The 13,961-nt window shown below is 51.9% G+C and overlaps 1 protein-coding gene across 1 annotated transcript; it reads left to right on the top strand.

The window, feature by feature from the left end:
- Positions 1 to 1,868: 1,868 nt before the first annotated feature.
- JUN (Jun proto-oncogene, AP-1 transcription factor subunit) lies at positions 1,869 to 3,911 on the top strand. Its single transcript, XM_031969021.1, has one exon. It carries the CDS (start codon positions 2,023 to 2,025, stop codon positions 3,079 to 3,081), a length of 1,059 nt encoding a protein of 352 aa, XP_031824881.1. The 5' UTR covers positions 1,869 to 2,022; the 3' UTR covers positions 3,082 to 3,911.
- Positions 3,912 to 13,961: the final 10,050 nt, after the last annotated feature.

The raw sequence follows: 13,961 nt of genomic DNA on the forward strand, positions 1-13,961 counted from the left end.
AAGCACACGGCGGCCGCCGCCGAGTTGCTCGGAGTCTAAGAGCAGAGCCCCGACCCCATTCCTCCACTCTGGCCACTGCCCGTGGGCTAGCGGCGTGACCCGGGGCGCGTCCCGAACGGTCCCTCCCAGCCCGCGGCCGGGGGGGGGGGGGGGGGGGGGGGGGTAGGGGGAGGAGAGGCCCCCTCCTCCATCCTCCCGGCCTCAGTCTGCCCATCCGCAGAATGGCCCAGCCACCGCCCTCCCCGATCCCCCGGGGCCTGGCTCGGGCGGGGCCGCCGGCTCGCCCCTGTCCCGTCTGCGCGCGCGGAGCCGCTCCCGAGCCCCAACTTCCCCGGGACCCAAGTTTGTTTGTATTCGCTGCGAGAGACGGGGAGCGGATCTCGCGATACCTCTTTCCCCCCACTCCCCCCGCCCCGCTCTCCCTCCGGCTCCCCGCCCCGAGGGACCGAACCACCTTCAGGACGGTACCAATGGATCCCCGGGTGCGGGGGGGAGACGGCGCGAGTACAGGTCCCCGAAAACTTGAGACCCAGCGCAGCGGGGGAAGCCCCGCCGCCAGTGTCCTCCGACACCAGAGCGCGGTTGAGGCTTGGCTGTCTCCGCCCTCCCGCCGGGTAACGACCCTCAGACCCTCGGAGCGTTCCCGCCTTTCCCTATCCCCACCCCCACCGAACCTAGAACTTGAGCCCGCCTCCGCTCGAGCCGCCAGACCGCCGTCACTAGACAGTCCAACCCCAAGACGTCAGCCCACAATGCACCGGGCGGGCCGGGGCGGGCCGGGGAGAGGAGGGGGGAGCGCGGGGAGAAAGAAGGGCCCGACTGTAGGAGGGCAGCGGAGCATTACCTCATCCCGTGAGCCTCCGCGGGGCCCGGGAGAAGAATCTTCTAGGGTGGAGTCTCCATGGCGACGGGCGGGCCCACCCCCCTGAGGGCGACGCAGGCCAATGGGAAGGCGCGGGGGTGACATCATGGGCTATTTTTAGGGGGTGACTGGTAGCAGATAAGTGTTGAGCTCCGAGCTGGAGACGGGCTCAGAGTTGTACTGAGTGTGGCCGAGAGAGCCCGAGCCTGAGCGGCGCGGGACGGGCAGAGAGCGAGACAGTCAGACAGCAGACAGGCAGGGGTCCCAGGCGGCCGCGAGCAGCCCCCGTCGTCCGTCCCGTCCGGCCCGAGCACTCTCGCCCGTGCAGGCTAGTGCAGCGCGCAGTGCGGGGCGCCCCGAGCCGTCCCGCCAGGACCGTCTGGCTCCCTTCTCTTAGCTGCTGCCCGAGAGCTCGAGCTCGGGGGGGAACCCGGGCTTGTGCCCCCGCTCCCGTCGCCGCGCACGGACAGCTCGGCCGAGGGGCTGCTGCCCCGCACACTACTTTTCCCAGAGACACAAGTGGTTCTCGGAGCCGCCGGAACTTTTGGCGAAGCCCAGCCGAGCGCTCTCGGAGCGGGGGAGCCGGGCGGGCGCCCCGATCCGCCGGCAAGCGGAGGAGAGTGAGTTAGGGGCTGCCGCTGCGGCCCCTGAGCCGAACCGCGCTCCGGAGCGCAGCAGCCCGTCCTCCGGTCGCTGCCAGCCCGCGGGAGGCGGGGGCCGCCGCGGTCTAGGATTTCGGGGGGCTCCGGCTGACCTCCCGTCCTCGCTGCCCTCGACCCCGGCCGGGCTTCCTCGCCCGCGCCCGGGACAGCCGCTGTCACCCGCTTGGGCCAGCCGCCGGCCACTCGCCGAGAGAGGGACGCATCCAGCCGGACGCACCGTCCCCGCCGCCGCCACTTTTTAAACGGGAGCCGAGGAGCGCGCGCGGGACCCGAGCGGAGTGAGCGCGCCTCGTGGCCGAGCCGGGAGAGGGGCCAGCGAGGCTCGCGACCCCCTGGCTGAGTCGGGGTGCCGAGCTCTCCCCAGACCGACTCGAGAGCGCGCCGCTAAGCCCGCCTCCTCCCCTGACTAACTTTGTCAGTCGCGGCCGGCGGGCGGACAGACAGCCAGACAGCCCGACGTCCACGCTCGTCCAGCTCGGAGGGGACCTGCTCTGTTCTATGACTACAAAGATGGAAACTACTTTCTACGACGATGCCCTCAACGCCTTCGTGCAGCCCGAGAGCGGCGGCTACGGCTACAGCCACGCCAAGGTGCTAAAGCAGAGTCTGACCCTGAACTTGGCCGACCCGGTGAGCAGCCTCAAGCCCCACCTGCGCAACAAGAACCCGGACCTGCTGACCTCGCCCGACGTGGGGCTGCTCAAGCTCGCCTCCCCGGAGCTCGAGCGCCTCATCATCCAGTCCAGCAACGGGCTCATCACCACCACGCCCACGCCCACTCAGTTCCTGTGCCCCAAGAACGTGACGGACGAGCAGGAGGGCTTCGCCGAGGGCTTCGTGCGCGCCCTGGCCGAGCTGCACAACCAAAACACTCTGCCCGGCGTCCCCCCGGCGGCCGCGGCGCAACCCGGGAACGCCTCCGTGGCCGCGGGCATGGTGGCTCCCCCCGTGGCCGCCCTGGCGGGCAGCGGCGGCGGCGCCGGGGGCTTCGGCGGCCTGCACAGCGAGCCCCCGGTCTACGCGAACTTGAGCAACTTCACCCCCAGCTCCGCGCTGGGCTCCGCGCCCGCTTACGGCGGCCCCACCGGGGGGGCCGGGGCCGCCGCCGGCGGCGGCGGCAGCCTGGCTTTCCCCCCGCAGCCCACGGCCCCGCAGCAGCAGGCGCAGCCGGCCAACCCGCAGGCTCCCCTGGGCCCGCAGCTGCCCGGCGTGCAGCACCCTCGGCTGCAGGCGCTCAAGGAGGAGCCGCAGACGGTGCCCGAGATGCCCGGAGAGACCCCGCCGCTGTCCCCCATCGACATGGAGTCCCAGGAGCGCATCAAGGCCGAGAGGAAGCGAATGAGGAACCGCATCGCCGCGTCCAAGTGCCGGAAAAGGAAACTGGAGCGCATCGCCCGGCTGGAGGAGAAGGTGAAAACTTTGAAAGCCCAGAACTCGGAGCTGGCGTCCACCGCCAACATGCTCAGGGAACAGGTGGCCCAGCTGAAGCAGAAAGTCATGAACCACGTGAACAGCGGCTGCCAGCTCATGTTAACGCAACAGTTGCAAACGTTTTGAGCGGCCCCGGGAGGCCGGAGACGGACTCGGTTGGACTGACGCGTTGGTTGCATTTGGGAGCGAGACGGTGACACGCGCAGCAAAGCGTCAGAGAGACAGAGATCGAACTGACCCGTGTTGAGCCCCGGGCCGCCCCCTTCCCGGCCCCCTCCCCCTCACGCACACGTGGGGGCAGGACTGGCCCAGCTTTCGGCCTCGGGCTGGTCCGGAGTGGCCGGGCCCCCCCCCCCAAAAAAAAAACAGTACCACTGGGCGGAAGGGATGGCCCCACCCCCACCCTCCCCGCCGGACCTGGAGGGCAGAACCTGTCAGCTCCATGTTTACCATTGACCAAGAACTGCATGGACCTCTAACATTCGATGATCATTCAGTATTAAAAGGTTGAAAAAAGAAAAAAGTTAAAAAAAAAAAAAAAAACTTCCATAGAGACTGTAGTTTGCTTCAGTAGTACTCTTAAAAAAAAAAAAAAACTGGGGGGAGGGGGGGGGAGGGAGGTTTCTTAAGAGAAAAAAAAAGGGGGGGTGGAAGGGTAAAGAATACCGTGGACTCCACTTGCCTGCCTTTCAGTTAACTGTGTATGTATATATATATTTTTTTTATTTTATGAAAGCTGATTGTCAATAAACAGCTTCATGCCTTTGTAAGTTATTTTATGTTTTGTCTTGTTCCGTTTGGGCCCTTCCAAGCATTGTTTGTAAATAAGATTTGGAACACTCTGGGTAGATTTACCCTTTGTAATAAAGTATATAATTTTTTTATGCTTTTTGTTTCTGAAAATTCCAGAAAGGATCTATTATATTTAAGAAAACACAATAAAATGTTAAACTATTCTAACGTCCCCCCCCCCCCCACCTCTTATGCATTGTACAGTTTTAGTAGTCCTGGGTGGGGGTGGGGCAGAGTTTCCCTAAATTTCCCTCTTCGGAAAAAGTGTTACCTGATTCGAGGGAGGGGGAGGGGGAACCGGCGGCTCCTTTCCCGGTGTAGGACGTGGGCCCGATACGTTAAGTGGTCCCCAAGTATTCGCTTCCCCTCCCCCAAGAATCGCCACCCGATTGTTTATGAAACTGACAGCTCGGAGCTTTCAAGGATGCAGCCTTGAAATGTAGGATTGTATCCAAAGCCATGTGCTGGTACAGCTCCTAACGTGATTGGCTCTTGGACAAAAATAAGCTGCTCCTCTCCAAGCCGCTCCTAGATCGGGGAAGGTGGGGGATCTGCTCCGACCCGCGTCTCCTTTTTGTTGAATAATCCCTAGGTTAAAAAAAAAAAAAAAAAAGTGATCTTTGCTTATGAATATTTATGACAATGCTGTGTTGTCACAATAAAAGCATTCACTAACCCTTTAGAGGTTGTGACTTCCTTTCCCTTTGATATTTTTTTTTTTTCATTCAAGCGGCTAATTGAATAACGACTAGATAAGGATTAGGAAGAGAGGCACCCTGGCCAATTCTTACCTGGAGACGAGAGGTGAAGAGCTTCAGATAAATCCCGGCAATAGGGAGGTAGTTGTAAACAGGGCCTGCGTGGAAACTGAGGCACATCGAGAGGAGAACTGACAGGGCCAGGGTCACGGCTTAAATCCTAAACCAGAATGCTAGCGCTCTCTTAGCCGGGCCAGCTGTGTCTCGAAGTAACGTTAAGAACATAGCTCACCTGACCTCGTTATAATAAATTTTAAAAGCAACATTTTCAAAGATACCTTAGCAGTTCCCCTAATTGGCCAAATTCTGGTACCCGAGAGAATTTTTTTTTCTCCCTGAAACAATCACCCATGATATCTTGGGGGAAATCTATTTGATTTGCTAGTAGTTTAGAGATTTCCTAAGAAACCTCTGGATGACAATGAAATTTCTCAATTAGCTTTGTTTACTCTTGTATTATTGAGGAACTAATATGCAATAATCATCTGAATGCCCTGGAAAGATAAGCTGGAGAATCACAAAGCAAACAGATGATTAGGATGGAAACTGAAACTCAGCCTTGGGGGTTGGGGCCACTCAGGTTTTGTCAGCTGGGAGATAGATGGTAGAGCTGACATCTACAGAGGGGGCTTGAATGTTAGCAAAGTGCTTTATTTATCTCATTTGAGCTTCTCAATTACCAGAAGATCATGGAATCACAGATGTAGAGTTAAAGGGACCTCAAAGGCCACTGAGTCCAATCCTTTTATTTTTTGAGTGCAGTATTATCTCCTTTTTATAGGTAAGGAAACAGACTCAGAGAGGGTCACAAAGCTACCAAATGCAAGGTGGGGGATGCATGAAATACCACAAAGAAAGGGCCTTCTTGTCCTTTTCCCCGCCAAGACCCATTTGGATTATCTCAAACTGGAAAAGTGATATAGAATGGAGATGTATTTTATAAACTAGTTGAGAAAAACAAGCTGGTACTTTGGATACAGTGGTTGGTTAGAGCAGCACAATAAACCTTGTGAAGGAGCTTGGGAGGTGGGTAAATGTGTTATCATCCTCACTTTACAGATAAGGGAAAACCGGCTCTGACAGAGAAAGAGAGAGCCTAGCTCTGATCACATGACTGGAAAGTATCAGGGAGCAGGTTTCCAACCTCTCTTGCCTGGTTGTGATTCTAGGACCCTTTCCATTATAGCAACAGACAAACACTTCTGTATCTCTTTGAGGTGTACAAAGTATTTTCCCTTGGATAGGGGCCCTAATAGATAAGGTAGGCATGTAGACAAGACTGATTTTTACAGATGAGAAAACTGAGGCTGGAGAAGTGTGCTTGCTACTCCAGAAATATTGAGTTATGGGTCTAAAGTTAGAAGGGACCTCACTGGGCTATGCAATGCCAAATCCAATTCATTTTTAAATGGAGGAAACTGAGACCTAGGCAGGCTAATTGAGTTTCCAAAGGTCACACAAGTCAATCAGCAAACATTTATTAAGTAATTATCATTCCTCAGACACTGGGCTAACCCTGGAGATGCCAAGATAAGCAAAAACATAATCCCTGCCCTCAAAGATCTCATACGAGAAAGGGAGAGACAATATGCAAATATTATAAAGGAGGGTGCGACGAGATTTGAACCTAGACGCCTCTGATGAAATCTGGAGCTTTTTCCTCTATCCCACACTGCCTACCTCTATCTGCTACTCTTGTAAGTAAGCAAGACACCTCCTATCTTCGGGTCTCGATTTCCCCATCTGTAAATAAGGATCACACTCCCGACACAAGAAGGCAATAAATAATTTTATCAAGCAACTGGCTTTGCCAATGGGAATATTCCTCCTAAACAGCAGGAGTGAAGGTTTGAACTCATGTCTCCCGACTTCAGCATAAGCTTCTTTCTAAACCACGGGGCTGGCTCCAAGAGGCCCGGGATGACCCCCAAATTCTCCCTTCTTTGTCTGAATCTTCCCAGTTGCGGTTCCAAATCCAAACAGGCCGAGGGTGGTTTCTCTGACGGTCGGGGATGCAGACGGTACGTGTACTATCAGATGCGCTGGATTGTAACAACATTCCCCAAACAAAGGGTTACTGCGAGACTGCCGGTGGCTGCCAACAGTAAATTTGCCCATGTCAGCAACCCGGAAGGTAAGTTGATTTTGACCATATGTAGGAATAGTCAGGCGAGGGACAAATACTACCGCCGTGGGGTGGGGCTTGTGGAAACCAAACAAGAGTGGACTAGAAAAATAAACAGGCTGAGCAATTAATTACCTGCAAAGGTAGACGAAACCCCAGACAAAACTCTGCAATGCTGAAAGGTCACGCCACTCCCCAATCTCTTCTAAACTCCTGTTTAAAAAAAGGTTCTGAAACTCAGCCTTCCAGTCCCAGCTCTTGACTGTTTCAGGCCCTGGAATGCCTCCTTCACATGGCTGACATTCTTTCATAAAAGCCAATAGGAATGAAGAGTGAATACCTGGAACGGCCAAGTGAGCACACGGGGTGGAGGGGGAAGGGAGTTCCGGGACGGCGAGCCGAGGGGCACCCGGACCACTAGGTTATCTGCCTCCTCTCTGAAGGGGCACTCCATCAGGAGGAGAAGAATTTGAATGAGTTCATCTATGGGTCTGGTAATCATTAATAAGCCGAGAGTTGGGCCTCAGCGAGAGGCAGCCAGGTGTGGTAGAAAGAGCCCTATATAAATGCCGGGTCACCTTGGGCCATTTAGTTCACCTTTCAGCCTCAGTTTCCCCGACTGAAAAGACAGCTGGGGTGGAGCAATGATTGAGCCTGGAACGTCTGAGTTCAACTCTTGAAATCAGATACTTACTATCTAGGAGACCCTGGCAAGGCCTTTGATTGCTGACTCAACTGAAAAATGGGGAAACCAATAATATCCATTTCTCAGGGTGAGATGGAAAACAGTAGGCACTTAAGAAATGCTCGTTCCCTTCCTTTCTTCCTATAAAAAGGGGATAATGCTGCTTGCACTGCCTACTTCATAGGGTTGTTACAGGATTCGACCCAGAACTAAAAGGTACCTTAGAGCTTATTTCATCCAGCAGTCCATAATATATGTGCCCCAAAGCTTTTCAGGGAATCCATGAGATTAAAACTCTTTTTAGAGTAACACTAAAACCTTTTCCTGTCTAATTTGGTAAATATCTATGGCTATAATCCACTTAAACAAAAGCTATTTAGGAGAGCTAAATAATTTTTAAGGCTCAGGGAACTCCTCCTGAGACCAAAAGACTTGAGAATTGCTGGTCTGGTTCAAACTCCTCATTTTGTAAATGAGGAAACCAGGCACAAGTGACTTTTTCCAAGGTCATCCTGGCTGCCTGAGGTCTCTCCCCTGTCCGCTGCCAAAGGGATTTTCCTAAATTGCAACCTGACTGTCACACTCCTACTCGGTCAGCTCCAAGAATGACTCCTCATTAGTATCAAACGCAGCTTCTTTACCTGGTTTTTAAATCCTTTTCTAGCTTTTTTATCTCGCTCTCCATCATTCCCCTTCCCCAGGTCTATGATTCAGACAAACTAGCTTCTGGCTGTTTTAACACAAGACCCTCCTCCCAGGCCAGCCCATCCTCCTTGCCTGGAATGCACTCCCTCTTCACCTCTGCTTCGTGGTATGAAGGTTTTCCTGCCCCTCCCTGGCTCCTGGTGATACCTCTTCCCTACCTTTAGCTTCACCTATCCTCACTGATTACCAGAGGCAGACGTGATGAGTTGAACACACACCAGCAGCGGTAGCTTTGCAAAGTCCCCTCTAAGGTCATTCCCACTTGGTGATAGTTCTCTCTCTTCCCCTCCTCCATTCTCCCAGTTTCTTCTACCCAAAGATCCTCCGGTTCCTTCCCCCAGGGGCTGTCCTCTTTCCCCATGCAGTTCCCAAGAGTGCTTGGAGACCACCCCAGAAGGTCAAACCTGACCCACCAGCAGGTTCCACGGCCTTGTTCCAGGGGAAGGAGGAAACCATTAGCTCAAGTGTCCTTTTTTTCATCTGACCGTGCCGTCCTCTAGGCTCTCACACAAACCGGCAATTGTATGAAGCAGAAGCCGGCCGAGCGAAGCCCTGAAGGGTGAGGCTGGGGAAAGATAGCATGGACATCATTAGACATGGGACAAAAATCATTCCAGATGTTGTTCTTCTTGATGAGAAGAGAGAAAGAAATAAGAACCTGCTGGTAATGACACAGAGAACCCCTGCTCTGTAAAAACCGAACAGATCTCAGGTGACCAAAAGCTTGTAGCCAACATGTGCTCGGCAGCTAGCAAACAAGGATATGGTGAACATCTGGGTCCCCACCAGCGTCTAATCCCTTGGGCCTGGGCTTTAGACAGCTAGCAATCAAATGAACCAAAGGACGGTCTCTTCATGCTACCCGATCTCTTTGGTGGGGTCCAGGTTGGAGGGGCTAAGCTGTGGTGTGAACATGTCCAGGTGAATATCAGTACCCTTCAGCACCTCCCACGGGCCCTGGTAAATAGTAGGTGTTTAATAAATGTGTGTTGGTCATTGATTCCAAAGCATCAGGTGAAGGTTGCTTTGAGGCAGGTAACTAGGATGAGAGAATGTGTGCTACATGAAGGGAAGAACTCTTCCAATTGTTTCCCCTGTATTTACAGGGCCTGCTACCTCATAGTTACTTAATAAATACTTGTTGATCAATTAATTAATTGATCACAAAGTACCCGGTAAAAATGATTCTGAGCAAAGGATATTTTGTATTTTTTACTCTCCAATGTCTGGCACACAGCTGGCTCTTAATAAATGGTTGTTGTTCAATTAATTAATTGATCACAAAGTACCAGTGAAAATGATTCTGAGCAAAGGATATTTTGTGTTTTTTATTCTCTGATGTCTGGCACACAGCTGGCTCTTAATAAATGCTCAATGATTTATTGAGCAGTCTATTCGGTCTCGTGCCTGGGAAGCTGTTGATCTGAAATAACAGTGCAATAGAAAAAGCCTGGGGCTTTGCTGTGTGGACCTCTGGGAATTCAAGGACTTCTCTGCTCATCTATTTTCCTTCTGTAAATCCAAGACAATGGCCCCTTCTGGTCTCCCTCACAGGATTGTCATCAGGATTGAATAGTACCACATGTGAAAATTGACAGTGATAGATATTCAAAGTGGAGTTGGACTTAAAGGCAGCGGGGACAGTAGAATTCTAGTTTCTCCTCTGAGTCATAGCAGCAAAGGACTCTGGGTATGTCACTTAACTATGCTCCAGGCAAATCTTCAAGAGCTTAAGTTACAGAAAGGTTGGTAGTAGGTGCCAGGGGAGCAAGATTCCACCCTGGAAGTTCTCAACAACAATCAATCTAAGATATGATTTCAAACTACTGCCTTCCCATCTCCCCAGTTCTGTGGCCTCGAGGAGAGAGGGGTAACCTGAATAGTGTCCAGGGCTTATCTTTGAAAGCCTTATCTTCACATCCACACTCACCAGCAGGGATGGGAGACAATCAGATTATGAATCCTGCTGATTCTCTCCCCTTCATTTTTATCTCACCCTTCATACAAACACCTCCCTGTCCCAGTCCCACCTCGTCACTCGACAGGAATGTATTGCCTTCTAATTGATCTGATTGCCTCTAGTCCCTCCCTTCTCCAATCCATCCTAAAGCACAAATCTGCTATCATTCAGTTGTATCCATGACCCCACGAGGGTTTTCTCAGCAGAAACATGGGAATGGTTGCCATTTCCTTCTCCAGCTCATTTGACAGATGAGGCAAACAGGGTAAAGTGACTTGCCCAGGATCACCCAGCTACCATGTATCTGAGGCTAGATTTGAATTCAGGTTTTCCTGACTCTAGGCCTCTATCCACTGAGCCATCTAGCTGCCTATAAAAAAGCCAAAAAACAACAATAACAAAAATCTGACCGTATCATATAAGCTTCAGCTGCTCTTTCTTATTTCAAGGATAAAGTAAAGTCCTTTATATTATTTTATCGAAAACCCCTCACAGTCTGACTCTCTTTCCAGATTGATTTCATAGTAATCGTAGAGTAGTCTACCTCGGAGATGAACTGATTTCCTTGACGTTCCCCATATACAATATCCTCTCCCCCTCTGCCTTTGAATGAGCCCCCCCCCCCCCACCATGTTGTTTCCAGACAGTGCCCTGCCTGTGATGTCAGAGCGCCTCTGGATCAAATCAAATCAAATTTTGAATTGAACCGAATTGAATTGAGAGAGCCAGTTGTGCTGCAACTCCCTCTGTGGTGCACCTCACACGTTTGCATAAAGGATTCCCTTGTCTGCTTCTGCCAGAAGCAGCCCCCCGGAGCCCCCACCTGCTACATGTTGGGGTATTGACAGGCCGTTCCCCGCACCCGGAAACCCCACAAGATTGGGCCAAGGAGCGCACATGAGGCCGGCGGTCCAAACTAACAGGCCTCCATCCGGGGCTGGGGGCCTGGCCGTGGAAAGAATGGTCAGTGTTCTTGGAGGGGCCCAGAAGTGTTTTGTTTCCCCAGCTGTGCTTGCAAGGGAATACTTTGAAAACGCTGCATCGTGCAGATATATTGTGCTTGGCCCAGCCTCTTGCCAGCTCACTTAGGAAGTGAAGTCAGAGAAGGGCAGGATTTCAAACAGAATGGGTAACCCAGAAAGAAATGCCCAAGCCGTCCAAACGCTCATCAAAGCAGCGTGGGGCTGGGGAGTCAGTTCCTTTCTCTCTGTCCTGCTGAAGTGTTGATGGGAAGGGAGATCTCTATTAGAAAAAGGAGCTTCCCCAGAGGGAGCATGAAGGAGTTCAAGAGACTGGGCTGAATCTGGCTTGTGTAAAGCAGCCCAGAGGCCATTCCTACCAGGGTTCTAGGCCATGGCTGAGGCCTGTAGATCTGGGATGGAAGGGACCTGATCCAAGGCCCTCATTTACAAATGAGGAAACTGAGCCCCACCCAGCTGAGAGACTTGCCTCCGTGGATAAGAGGGAATCAGAATATGTAAGAAAGAGCAGTTTAGTGCTACAAGAAAAGGCCACAATGAAGCCATCGGTGACTAAGTGTCCAGGAATGCTCCAGAAATTCTGGGGAGGAGAAGGGTGTTAGTTTGGCCAAAAGTGCAGGTAATTCACAGGAGCTCAAGGGCAGAGTGGACCTTAAAGTCTCCATGGGCCAACAACAACATCAATCAGTACTTATATAGCACTTTGCAAATACTGTTTCATTTGATCCTCACAGAAACCCTGCAAGAAAGCTGCTGTTATTTTCCCCATTTCACAGATGAGGAAAGAATTGTAAGCAGCTCACACAGCTAGGAAGCATCTGAGGTCAGATTTGAACTCCAGACCTGGCATGCTAATTTTCTAATAAACATCAGTCTAGGGGTCCTCAAACTACAGCTTGTGGGCCAGATGCGGCAGCTGAGGACATTTGTCCCCCTCACCCAGGGCTAGGAAGTTTCTTTATTTAAAGGCCCACAAAACAAAGTTTTTGTTTTTACTATAGTCTGGCCCTCCATCAGTCTGAGGGACAGTGAACTGGCCCTCTATTTTAAAAGTTTGAGGACCCCTGAATTTTAGCCAATCCACACTTGAAGACCAGGACCTGGGTCAAATTCTGCTTCAATTTCCACCTGTGGGAACTTAGGCCTCAACTTTCCCTCTAAATGTGAGATCCCATGTTGCCGGGAGCCTAGAACTGTAGAGTTGGGAATCCCCCCTTTTCCCATGAGGCTGCTGTTCTGGACAGCTCTAACCACTGGGAAACCATTCATTATATTGAACCAAATTACGTGTCTTTGCAGTATCCACCTGTGGCTTCTCCTTTTCATAATAAAACCCTAATTCCTCTTTCTTTCAAATACTTGCAGACTGTCATTACCTCCCCTTCCCCCTCTTCTCTCCTCCAAACAACCGCTCCCAAATTCTTTGGACCCATCTTCCTGACTTGCCCAGGGTCACATGGATTGGAGGGGTCTGAGCCAGAATTCGAACTTGGCTCGTCCTGATTCCAGACCCAGGCCCAATCAGGCCCCCATCTGGCTACCTGTGTTGGCCCATAGGGCAGGCGGGCAGCCAGGCTTTGTGTAGGGGCCTCCAGAGTGGGGGAGCCAGACCCTTACCCTGGGGGGGCACCGAGGGTTAGCAAGACTCCTTACAGCAGAACTTGTTGATTCTCTCCCCCTCCCTCCCCCCTGCTGCTCCTGGTTCTGGGCAAGCACACTCCCCGAGACTGCACCTCCCTCCTAGGTGAGACACTCAGCATCTGGGCCCAAGCATCTCCCGGGGCTCCAGCTCCTAGCAACCGGCGCCTCAGGGCTCCTGGCTCCACCTGCGGCAGGTCCCCAGGTGCGTCCTTAGAGCTGCCCTGGAGCGCATGCTGCCATTCTGCTCAGCCTCCCTAACCACCGCGCCGCCCGGCCTCCGCGGCCGGCCTCCCCTGCGGGCCCCTCGGCTGCTGCCCCTCTCTGCCTCTGCCGAGAGCCCGGGCTGGCCAGCCCGCCGGCCCTTCTCTGCTGAACTGCTGCTGCCATCTGCTGGACGTGCCTGTCATCTGTGCCCGGGACTCCGCTCGGGGGCTCCAAGTCAGCTCCTCAGCCTTTACCAAGGGGCCCAGAACCCCCAGGCCTTGGGAGGGAAGCGGCACCCTGGGGGAGCAGCCCTCAGATCACCCTGGTCTGCCCAGGAGCTCACACCCCCTGCCTGATCCCAGCGGGGATCAGGACAAATCCCCTTCCCCAGGGGCCAGTCTGGGCGCCCCTCACACGGCCGGTGACCCCCGAGCTTTCCAGCCCGTGGAGATAAACACAGACACCCCAGCTCCTTCCCATGACTTCCCACAAAGTCCAACCCATTCTCTGCAAGCTTCATGAGCATCAACAGGGGGAAATCAGGGAGAGCTGGAGATTTCTGCATCCTGGCTGTCAAAGCAGGCGCATTCTATCTACATATATATACACACATATATATAAAATAGCTCATAAATATAATATGGGTACATAATCATGTGCCATAAATATTTGATAAATACATATCACATATCATCAATATTAAATATGTATGTATCATAAATATCACAAAGAGGTATATATCATATGCCATAAATATGTAATAGATATATATCATAAATATTATATATGCATGTATTATACAGGCATATATCAGATCATAAATATTTGATACATATCATGTAGCATAAATATTCTACATGTATTGTCATAAATATTATACATAGGCATATGTCATATGTCATAAATATTTTATAGATATATATCCTATATCAGCTATTATATAGGCATAAATCATATGTCACAGATATATAGGTATACATCACATATCATTATTGCTGTGTATAGGTAGTTCATCTTAGATCCCTTCTAATTTTAAGCATATATGTATCTATACATATATATATATATATGATATATGTCTGTACATGTATATATAAATATATCTTCTCCTTAAGAATAGAAGGGTAGATATTATTTGACAAAATGTGATATGATA

Source organism: Sarcophilus harrisii, chromosome 4 (assembly GCF_902635505.1).
Source record: "Sarcophilus harrisii chromosome 4, mSarHar1.11, whole genome shotgun sequence".
Lineage (NCBI taxonomy): Eukaryota > Metazoa > Chordata > Mammalia > Dasyuromorphia > Dasyuridae > Sarcophilus > Sarcophilus harrisii.